The 11,855-nt window shown below is 42.8% G+C and overlaps 1 protein-coding gene across 1 annotated transcript; it reads right to left on the bottom strand.

Annotated features, from left to right (window-relative positions):
• Positions 1 to 536: 536 nt before the first annotated feature.
• Positions 537 to 2,941, bottom strand: LOC104238089 (gamma conglutin 1-like). The gene is made up of 2 exons (XM_009792366.2): positions 2,453 to 2,941; positions 537 to 1,478 (listed from the first exon to the last, which is right to left on the bottom strand). The coding sequence occupies exons 1-2, from the start codon at positions 2,679 to 2,681 to the stop codon at positions 1,261 to 1,263; spliced, it is 447 nt and encodes a 148-aa protein (XP_009790668.1). The 5' UTR covers positions 2,682 to 2,941; the 3' UTR covers positions 537 to 1,260.
• Between the last annotated feature and the right edge of the window lie 8,914 nt (positions 2,942 to 11,855).

An 11,855-nucleotide genomic window follows, 5' to 3' on the forward strand; every position in this document is an offset into this window, starting at 1 on the left:
ATACCTCCGGTGACAGTGTTAATTCCTGGTTGAACTAGATTTGAACCTGTACTAGGGTTAACCGCAGAATCTACACTTGTCCCCTCTAGCTGAGCTTTCATTTGTAAAAATCTAGCCTTGGTGTGTTTTTATGTGCCTAGTCAAACTACCCGTGTCGCTACGGTCTCCAGTATATTTATGCGACATTAATTTCCCACAAGTTTTACACTTAGCCTTATTTTGTTCTCTTACTTGAGTAAAAAAATTCCAAACTAATGATGTTTCTAGGCGTTTAGCAGGTTCTCTATTAAAAGTAGGAGTTTCTACAGGTGGGTCGGCCGGTGCATCAGTTGGGTTATTAAGAGGACTAGTAGGTGTATCATCTAAATCCGGTGCTTGGGTTTCATCATCATCCTCATTTTCCTCATTATTTTCTAAGATGGTTTCATTAGGATAAAGAGCATTCATAATTTCATCATCTAATCTATCACCTGGTGCAACATTATGATAAAATTCACTATCGGTAAATTGAAAACAAGGGTGATCACTATCAAGAATTACGGAAGGAGGAGGACGTCTAGGTTGGCGACTACTTTCAACTTGCTTATCTTTTCTAGGTCGGGGAGCCGGGGGAAGGGTAGTTGGTTGGCCACTACTTTCACCGGTTTTATCTTTTCCTTTACCAAACATTTTTTTCAAAGAAAATGCCATATTAATTATAATTATGCAAACTAAACCACACAAAAATATATTCTTAAAACGTAAGAGTTGAAACGAGTTTACCGGATTGTCGAACAACTTCTTGAAAATTGAAAATCGTTGAACACTTGAAAACTTCAATTCAACAACTTCACAATTTTTCACAAAATTTCAACAATAAATTAAGTAATTGTAGTAGAGAGATTGAGAGATATTGATGAATTGGTGAGTAAAAATGAAAGAATGAGGGGGTATTTATAGTTGAGAAATGGGAAAAAGTGTAATTATATAAAGTTTGGGGGCCAAATGACCATTTTCTAAACTACCAAACGGTCAAAAAAAGCCCCAAACGGCTACTTTTTAAATATGGTCGTTGGGCTGTTTTTTAAATTTTTTTTTTTAAATTATAGCCGTTAGCCCGTTGGGCCCGGACCAGGTCCGCCAGCCGGTCCCGGGCTCGTGGGCTTAACAAAGAAGACCAGCCCGCCTCGGGCTTTAAGGGACCGCTAGGACCGGCCCATGAGACCCGTTAAGACCGCGGGTCCGGTCCGGTCCGGTTCAGGACCGGCCCACAGTGCAACATTAGTTTCCAATGAAGATTATACCATTTTGTTCTATAGATGAGCTCAAGCAAATGGCAAATTTTCTGCTGAATTTGAAAGTTGATGCAAGTTGAGCAGGAATTGATACTGCACTTTGGTGTCCAAAACCAATAGTTCCTTTAACATCTTTACCGAGATCTTGAGTTACATATGATCCTGCGCAGCTGAATATAAACTTTGGAATGGTTGCAACGGGGCCTGAAAAACAAGAGGTCAGAAGTTTTAACAAGAGGATTCAAAAAAAGAGTTGTCCTACGTACTACGGTGTAAACATTATTATCATAATTATGTCATTTATTTATAAGATAATAGAAAGCAAATATTTATGATAAATATTATTAATATATTGTTAATTACTCCCTCCGTTTCAATTTAGATTAGTTGGTTTGACTCGATACGCAGTTTAAGAAAAAAAAAAGACTCTTGAAACTTGTGGTCTTAAAAACTTAAGGGGTAAAAGCTTTATAAGACCATGACATTTGTGTGGTTATAAAAACTTCTCACTAAGGTAAAATGAAAGAGTTTAAAGTTGAATTATTTCAAATTTTAGAAGTGTGTCATTTATCTTGGAACAGACTAAAAAGGAAAGTACCACATCTAATTTGAAACGGAGGGAGTACCTGATACAAATGATAATTAACTTGCTATTAGAGGTTAAACTACACTGAAAGTACAAAAAATATTTTTTACAATCACTATATATAATTTATATAGACAAGAGGGGTTGCTCTGATGGTAAACAACCTCCACTTCCAACTAAGAGGTTGTGAGTTCGAGTCTCCCCAAGAGCAAGGTGGGAAGTTCTTGGAGAGAAGGATGCCAGGGGTCTATCTGGAAATAGCGTCTCTACCCTAGGGTAGGGGTAAGGTCTGCGTACACACTACCCTCCCCAGACCACACTAAGTGGGATTATACTAGGTTGTTGTTGTTGTATATATAATTTATATCCTTCCAAGGGGGGGGGGGGCACTACACCCGGGGTGCAAACTTGCAATCTAAAGCAAAATTAGGCTATCTTTACCACTTCATTGAGGCTGTTCTTATGGCAAGAATATTCGATAATATACACCACACACACAAAGTTGTGTTTTTATCTTGCCAAATATAAAATTTTAAAGCAGAAAATTCAAGTAAACATCCTTCATTAAATATATATAGTTCCGCCCTTGTACCTGGAAAAGATCCGTTAATGGATTGGATTGACAAAACATCCTCGGCAGTTTCTCCACTTGTTAAGATTTCAACAAGTGGGTTTTCAACATGGTTATAGCATGCATCTTTGTTACATCCTGGACCACGTTGTACAAATCCCAGAAAGCAATCTCCACATTGTGTGGTGCTAGCTAGTGCATTGTCTTGACTTGCAACGAGATGGCTTGTAAGTTGAGCTTTTGTAGCCATTTTCACAATCAACCCATAGGCTATCACCAGCAAGATGGATAGCGAGTTTAAGGGGAACCAAAGGTGTTCTTTGTTGAATTTCAGTAATGTATTGTAGGCTGGAGGGGTCTTTTTTCACTGCAAGAAATAGAGTTTTAGGATGGAAAGTGGTTTTAGCTAGGCAATTAGTGGATATTATTATTATTATGAGAAGAAAGTAATGTAATGATTTGTAGTAGATGGAGCACGACATCATGAGTAATATGGAAGTTTGATGACAAAGGAAAATAAGCAAATGATTTTATGTGAAATCTTGGATTCAATAGGCAATGTATTTATGTGACAAGAGGGGTTTGATCGGATAGTAAGCAACCTCCACTTCCAACTAAGAGGTTGTGAGTTCGAGTCTTCCCAAGAGCAAGGTGGAAAGTTCTTGGAGGGAAGGATGTCGGGGGTCTATTTGGAAACAGCCTCTCTACCCCAGGGTAGGGATAAGGTTTGCATACACACTACCGTTCCCAGACCCCATTAAGTGAGATTATATTGGGTTGTTGTTGTTATTGTAATATGTAATGTATTTATAGCTACTATATGATTTTTAAAAGTGGTGAAGTGGTGAGCCCACTCCGGAAGTAGGTGGCTTTTTTGACCGTTTAATACCATTCGTCTCAATTGTTTAAAAATCTTTTTGTTAGCACATGTATTTTGTTGGGAAAATGACAATATATATCCGTTATAAAAATAGTAGTCGAAAAAATGTATAAATTTTGTATATTATATATATATAATATATATATATATTATGTATATTATATACAAATTATATATACTTTTTCGACTACAAATATAAATAATTTATGACATAAGCTAAAAGTGATAGTACCTTTTTTGTTGGAAACTTGGGGACTCGGTCTTTCACATGGGACAATCCATGGTATTTCCCGTTGGAAGAGCAATGAAATTTCATAAAGACAAGATACATCATTTATTATCACATGCTTCAATTTTTTAATCAAAAGCTAATTTCCTTCTTTCAGTGCCCAATAATTGATTGCTTAGGTTTTAAATCAACAAAGGTTATATATTATTCAGGCAAAAAAAATTACGCTGCTTTGAAATAATTAATTCTCACATGTATAACTAGGCAAGATTAGCAATTGAGGCTTCTTTTCCACTTCTTTCACGAACGGTCCACTTTCTTGACTATTTCGACAAGTTTCTTTGTTCTTTGTCATCTAATTCACGAAAATTAATATATAATGTTTTAAATATAAGAGATTAACCACACTTCACATGGAAGTGTTTCTTCTCCCCTTCCTTTGGTTTGAATTATTGTTATCAGTACCATCGATCAATTTAATAGTCTTCGAAACTGAAACTCTTCTGGATATTAAAATGTTTTCCTATTCTAAGGCTACGATCATGTTCAGAGATATGAATTTTGGTACGGTCTCGCAATTTTGTATACTTAAGGTTCTTGAGGCCTGTTCTCTTTTGAAGATCTGGCACTACTTAGGATACTTTTTAATTTTGCCTGAAAAATTTCCACGTTTCACAATTAGTTAGATGCACCGACGAGCTTTGCACTCCTTATTTTACTTTATAATTTAATTTATATACGCTTATAATATTATTAAATTTTGTAAGAACTGAAAAGAAATGGAGCTCCAATGGTGATCTCCAGAAGGTTCTATGAGAGAAGGTTATAGAAAATAATATCTCAGCTAATCCTAACACTCCTAACAAAATGTAACTGTTTACCGTGAAAATGGTAATAAAAATTAAATTTGATTTAGTGGTTCTAAAAATACCTGATCTATTTTTATGCTAGTTGTTAGGGCAATAGATGCTATGTGAAAGACTTAGAAACGAGATAAGAGCTTGAGAGCAAGGTGATAACCAAACCGAATGATTAATAATTGGGGCCTCGAGCTTGCCTATTCGAGGACCTCGGGGTCGAGTCTGAAGCTCGGCTGGGGGCTATCGAGGGTAATCGATAGGTGGCTAACAGTCGTAATAAATTAATGACGGCTCTTTATGACCAATAATAAGCAATAAATGATGAACAATAAATAGAACACAATAAATATAAGCAGTAAATGAAGTAATGAGATCAAGAGAATATGTTAGAAATAAGTGAGAATGTTCTTGTGTATTTGGTATTGAGCAACAGATCACTACATAATGACAAGGATCCCCTTTATATAAGAGGGAGAATCCCAACATGGTACAAATGCATTAATTACAAAGTTATGGGGCTGGTACAATCATTTAATGCCTTGATTTGCTTTTCTCACTAGTCCACTAGACTTGGCCAGCTATATGACGCGCCTTGGGAATTTCAACTTGATCCGTCGAGACCACTAAGTCACATTGCCTCGGGGCCGGTCGCTACTTACACTACCTCGAAGTCGATTACCGAGAACCCTCGGAATTGACCATTGAAAACCCTCGGGATGCCTTGATGATTGTAAAATCGAACCGCGATTTCTACCGTATATAGATAGTCCCCGCGTTTCCTAGAACACAGTGATAGGAAACGATTTTGAACTCCTACTCCTTAAGCATCATTATCATGGCATCAGCCCATCAGTGCATTAAATGCCATAACTCAAAAGCCGCATAAGGGACGCAGTCAAACATGACTATCGAGAAGCCCACGAACCACTATTGGTTCGTCCTTTCCGCTGCCCATATGGCTTCTATAAATGCATTAGCCGTTTGATAATTCACATTTTTACAACATCTTCAAGTTTTCAAAGCCAAATCCATCCCTTTTCACATTGTTCCTTCTTCCGTGCTTGATTCTCTGCCTACTTCCTCAGAAAGGCCATTTCACCATCATGGCTAGAACTTCTAAGACAGTTCCATGGAAAGACGAGGCTACCTCTTCATCTCGAACATCCAAAGGAAAGCCCAAAGTGATACCCACCATTGAACAGTGTACCCCCACCGAATTCAACATGGTGAAGGATTTTTCCGTCGACAGACCTTCGTCTACACCGGGCCGATGCGAACACGTATCCCGGTATATTAGCGTCGTAACCGACATAGGGAAAGTGAAGGAAGACTGCCGATGGAGGAGGCAGTGCTGGTTGAGATACCCCGCTCTAACGAGAGCATAACGGACCACAAGGCTGGCTTCCTTTATGTATATACATACTTATTCACTTTGGGTCTGGTCGATTCTTCGAACCCTTTTTCCCCGAAGATACATATGGTCATTCTCGACTTCTGCGACAAGTATCGAGTGGCGCTCGACCAAATCTATCCCTCTTTCTGGAGGATAATCTACATGCTCTGCCATTTCTCCAACGAGGTCGAGGGTGAGACCTTCACCCTCGACCATTTGATTAGATTTTTTAGCCCTCGATTTTATCGAGGTTTGATTAAGCATCACCATCGGTCCAAAAAGCCATTTTTCTCGAGCATCGATGAGGACAAAGATCGAGGATGCATGAGCAAGTTTGTCCGAGTGAGGACCTCGGACATCATCCCTGCCAAAAGGATGCCTTTCCCGTAGGAGTGGAACACGCAGCGTAAGTACCTCTCCTTCGAACATGCATTGTGGTCTTCTTACTTTTCTCCCGAAAAAATGATCTCCCCTTGGTTTGTGCAGCTACCGCTTGGTATCCTGAAGCGGTTCAGGATTTGCCATGATGGATTAGGCGGTTGGATACCTCGTTCCCGTACCTCGTGCGGTCTTGGCCCAACCTGGCTAAAACACGGTGAGTGGCTAAAAATCATGGTAAAGTCCTTCTTGCCACCTATATCTTATTTTTATGCTTCTCCCCCGTATCCTTTGTGTTGATAAATTTGGACACTATGTTTGCGTAGACCTTGGCGATGGGGTGCAGATAAGACTGCTTTTTGACGGCGAGATGGAGACTCCGAAGCCTGTTAAGGGCAAAAAGAGGAAGAATAAGGCAGCTGCTGATTCTCCTACGACAAAGAAACCTAAATCACGTAGGCCTCGAGCTGCCGCTAGGACCTCAACTTCAGCTTCCAAAGCAAGTCCCGGTACTGGGGATGAAGATGATGATGAGGGCGAGTACCATTTGGTACAAAGAATGAGGTCGGGCGCAGATGTCCTACAGGTGTCCCAACCGGAGGCCACTGAATCGGGAACGGTCGATTCAGATCGATCCCATGTGATGGAGACCCTCGAGGAGGGTGCAAATGCGGTCTTTGAGCCCCTAACCGGATGTGGTGCAGTTCCCGCTAGGGAAACCGTTGCTGATGGTCCCAAAGGGTCTGGGATCGGAGCTTTTCGGGGGCAGGATTTGCCCCTTGGTGATATCGCTGCCCTGGGTGGCCTTAATTTGTGCCCTCAGTTCTCGTTCGAGGAGTTAAAGGACGCTCATGACCCGAATGCTGGCAACGTGGGGGGTCCTTTCAAGGGGGGAGGTGCGCTTGGCAACTTCCTTGATGACGTTGACGATGCCAGCGAGGACATCGATCTCGATGTTCCCAGCGCTAACGAGGCAGCGGAGAAGTTCCAGCGGCAGGTGATAGCTGTTCATGTATACTTTTTAGTCTCAAACATTTTTCCTCATTTTTCTGACTTTTCTGTTTCGCCGTAGTCTAAGAATATGTATAATCACGCCCTCTCTAGGCTCCAAGAGGAGCTTTCATGCCATGGAAAGGAGCTCGAGAAGCTCACATCGGGACTGCAGGAGTCAGAGGCCTCCTATGCCCGATAAGTGAGCTTCAGGCGGCTTTGGAGGGAGTGCTCCGAGAAAAGGCTGATCTTGCTGGGTAGGTAATTTGTTATTCGTAAATCCGTTCATCGTTCTCATAATTCAATATTTACTGACTTATCTTTTCCTTTGCAGATCGGGCAGAAGAATGTGGAGATCCTCGAGCTGAGGAAGTTAAGCGAGATAGTGACCTCGGAATTGGCATCGACCCAGGGTCTTCTCTAAAATGCTCGAAAAGAGATTGTTGCGCTATCTGCGACCAAGTCCGAGGTCGAAGACAAAGTCGCTATTTATCTGAAAGACGCCGCCACTACGAATCAAATAGCCCGAAATATATCGGTGTAGCCTGAGCAAAAACTGATTCGGACTGTCGCTCGTGTTAGTGCAAAGGCGAGGAGGCAAGCATTAGAGGAAGCCAGTGCTAAAGGTGCCGATCTCTCAGTTGAGATCGAGGAGGCCCAAGAGTCGGAAAAAGAAATGGCTCTCTTAGTCGCTTTGGACGAAGGTCCCGGAGATGGTTTTGAGGGCAGTGGTGATGAAGAGTAGGACTGTGTCACCTTTGCTTCTCTTTTTTCTTTTTGTTTATGTATTCCGGGGGAACCAAGTCTTGTAAAGACGCCCCTTATAAATATATTTTTTGGCAATTCTAGAGAATTGTTTCTGCTTCAAGTCTTTCCATTCTTTATATTCCAGCGTTCATACGGAGTTAACCTTTGAATTTTGATGTTGGATTTTTAGAGCCCATACTTGGAGTAATTGGAGCCCTCGAGATCGGGTACCATCTCGAAATTAGGCCGATAGCTCCTTTGGGGCCGATAGCTCCTTTGGGGCCGATGCTTATGATAGCAGGGAACCTCGGGGTCTAAATACCTCCCGAACACCGCGTGATAGCATCATTCATGCGACCTGATAGTAAGGCCCCCGGGGTGGTCATGCCAGTACATTTCCTAAAAAACGGTGTTGTCATGGCCAGACTTAATTGGTCTTCTGGATAGGCGAACAATCATCGCTTGCCTCTATATATGCATTCGCTCATTTCTCAATTGGAGATTCTGCTACTCTGGGTAATCATCCCTCTCATAGAACTTTTTGTTCTTTGTGCTAGTTCTCTCGTCATTTCAACTCAAAGCCTTTGCCCAAATCTTCATCCTCCTCTTCCTATTTTACCGTAGCCATGGTTGCTACATCGACATCCGCCAATCAAGGAGAGGGTAGTTCTGTCTCTGTTCCGTATCCGGTCGGTGGTACACCGTCAGTATCCGTTGAGCGGGCCTCGAGGTGCTTTGTCTCGAGGAGAGACTTTACGTTGGAGAGACCTCCCAACGTTCAAGAGCATCGGGAGAATGCATAGAGGTTCATGTCCTCAATAAGGGAGGAACACCTCGAGATGATTAGGAAAGACTGCAGATGGGGAGAAGGAGTGGTACTGCAGGTACCTACCCTGGAGAAGAGCATTATGACCCATATTGAGGGGTTTGTGAGCGTGTATACGTATCCTTTTATGTTGGGTCCCCCTGACAGGGTCGTGCTTAAATTGTGTAGGAGGTATCAGGTTACCCTGGCGCAGGCTCACCCATCCCTTTGGAAGATAGTGTCGATGATGATGTACTTTGCGGATAAGGTCGGGCTCGAATTCACCCTTATCCATCTCGTTTGGTTATATCTGCATCTACACTACCCGGGCTTGATTACTCTACGACGTCGATCTACCCGGTCCGCTTCCATTAATGACGAAGAGGACGAGGACCGAGGGTGGAGGAGCCAATTTGTTCAAGCACAAATAGTCGATATTATCCCTAGAGAGTTTTTTTCATTTTCTGAGAAGTGGAATTTCATACGTAAATGGTATACTTGTATTTTTATCGCTTTGTCCATAGTGGAGGCGGGCTCCATAAAGGCATATTTTCATTTCATTCCTTATAGCGATTCCTTGGTTGCCGAACGAGGTCCTTGATTTAGCTGAATGGTCCCGTAAGCTGGCAGCTTGTTCGACCTATGATAATTGTAACTGACGAGACCTATCCAAGGGGAGATGGGAGGCAAAACATCACGCTAGGTGTTTAGTGGCTTGTTTCCTCAAAAAGGTACTTTCTTTTTAGCACACTAACTCTGCCGCCACAGGTGTTAGAGGTTTTTCCGAGATGAGGCTGTGCCCCCTGGGGGAGGAGGAGAGATTGCCGACCTCGTGGTCGAGGATCGATAATAAACGGAAAGAGTCTCCGAGGTGTGAGGATGCTCACGGCGGGGCGAGTCATTCTCTGAGGTTCAAAAGAGGCGAGTCGTCCGATCTTCCGGCTTCGGAGGCCTCTGTTTTTGAAAGAACATTTCCCATTCCCGTCGAAGGTACTTCGAGGAACAAGGGTCATGCGACACCTTCTTCTTTTCCTAGCAAAGGCACTTCGGGGGAAACTAGGCCATCGGACGTAGGCTCGGCCTTTGGTGAGGCTTAGCGTCTTAGCTTTATGGTAGGTATAGGCTTATTTCGGTTTCGCGCCCTCCCTTTCTTATTGAAATTTCTTTGGCAGGCCTTTGACAAGCTTAAGTCTGAGTTGCTTCGCCATGAGGCCAGGCTGCAGAAAGCTTTGGATAGGGAGAAATCCCTTAGGCTCCTTTGTACGATAAAGGAAGGTGAGATGGTATACCTGTGGTGTGAGGCGGATCGAAGTCGGAACTGTGAAAGCCGTCTTGAAAGACTGGTAACCTGGATTTTGTGTCGATGTATGCTCCACCTTCCATTTTTGGAGATTAATATTTCGATATTTCAGTTGGAGAGCAAAACGGGGGAGCTGGAACGACTTTGGGGCAAAGTTGGCCAGGTCAAACATGAGTTTAACGAGTTGAAGGCTCTGGTAGATGGCCAAGTTGCGGTCGAGGAGGGTGCTTTGGCTAAGGCTTCTGCCCTCGAGGTGCAAATCCTTAACTCTCATGCAAATGATTTTGTCCGAGTGAATATGATCACAAGGCTCGAGTCTAAGCTTTTGAAGGCAAAGGCCGAGGTTGTAAATGCCTGGGCTGAGGCTGTAATGAGCGGCGCTACGGCTGACCAGAAAGTGGCGGCCTATTTGAAGGGCACTGCTGATGCTAGAGCTGAGCTGAGGAAGGCTCTTGACCATGAGAACAGTAATAAAGAGTACGTAAGGTGTAAATCTCGGAGGGAAACCCTCGAGGAAATTCATGCCAGGGGCTTCGACCTCTCGAAAGAGATCAAGCAGGCAAAGGCGGAAGAATACGATGCTAAATTCCTTCTATCTGATGCCGAGGATGGCGAGGATGGGGCTGTTGGGCCATAGTCCCCAAGGGGGACATAGATTTCTTTTTCTGTTTCTGTATATAGTACTTTCAAAGTACGTTGTAAATGGAGCTTGTATTTTTTTGCATGTATGTATAAAGAGGAAACCTCACGGTTTTGTTTCTCCTGCATTTCATTTTTCCTTGCTTTTAGCCATATGAACTGGTCTTTGAGTTGAGAGGAATCCTTAGATTCGTGGTATGGCCCTGGGGCTCATTAGGCTGGCCCTTAGGCTCTTACACACTTGGTCGATGCGACCTTTTAGTATAAGCTGGCGTTCGAGCTCTTATGCTTGTGCTTTTAGGCATATTTGGTCAACTATTTTGGGTTTAGTCTCCGAGTCGGGTATCGACTCAAGCTCATTCGACCCTCAAGTTTTTGAATTTGGAGCTGACCCTTAGGCTCTTACGTGTTGGTTTGGTACGATCTTTTGTATGTACTGGCGATAGCGGCTCTTACACATTGGGTTAGTACGACCTTTTGTATGTGCAGGCGACAGTCCGACCTTTTATGTGGGCTGGCGATAGAGGCTCTTACGCATTGGGTCGGTGCGACCTTTTATAGGCTTTATTTTTCCCTTGTTAAGGACTTTTTGAAATAATGTTTGCCTGACTCTTCGACGGTTCGATAAAAACCTCGATTGTGAGTCATTATATGGCGATGATCGAGCACCTCGGGAGGTTTGACTCGGTGGCTGAGTATCTCGAAACCTGTGTTTAGGAGCTGACATGGTCGAAGCTCTTTTGCCTATGTCGAGGGTAGCCTGTTTAACCAGTTCTTTTTGAAGTATATTCGAAGCAATTGAAGGCTTGTGATTTATAGCGACGGTTGGACGTCCCCGAGCCGAGTTAGTTTGGCTGGTACAGCCTTGTGACCATAGTCATTTGTGTTTGGTCGGAGCCTTTTATTCTCGAATGAAGTAGTTTCGGCGTTTATATCGAGGGTATGACTTTTTAGGGGTCTTACAAGTTCGATATATAGCCTGAACTTTGAGATCGGGTTTATGCCTTTAGTAAGGTCTTACAAGTTTTACATGCCTTTGAGGTCTTACAGTTTTGGATAATTGGTACAAGTATGGTTCATGCCTTGTATGAGGTCTTCCAGATATTGTCACTTGGTACAAGTGTGGTTCATGCCTTGCTTGAGGTCTTACATATATTACTGTTGTCTTATATAGGTCTTACGAGACCGAGGCTGCCCGCATGT

This window comes from Nicotiana sylvestris, chromosome 2 (assembly GCF_000393655.2).
Source record: "Nicotiana sylvestris chromosome 2, ASM39365v2, whole genome shotgun sequence".
NCBI classification, from domain to species: Eukaryota; Viridiplantae; Streptophyta; class Magnoliopsida; order Solanales; family Solanaceae; genus Nicotiana; species Nicotiana sylvestris.

Bases quoted from the DNA above. Each gene is read 5' to 3' on its own strand.
- LOC104238089 (XM_009792366.2), bottom strand. From the start codon at position 2,681: ATGGCTACAAAAGCTCAACTTACAAGCCATCTCGTTGCAAGTCAAGAC. The intron at 1,479-2,452 runs GTACAAGGGCGG...CTTGTTTTTCAG, and splicing joins CATTAACGGATCTTTTCCAG to GCCCCGTTGCAACCATTCCA.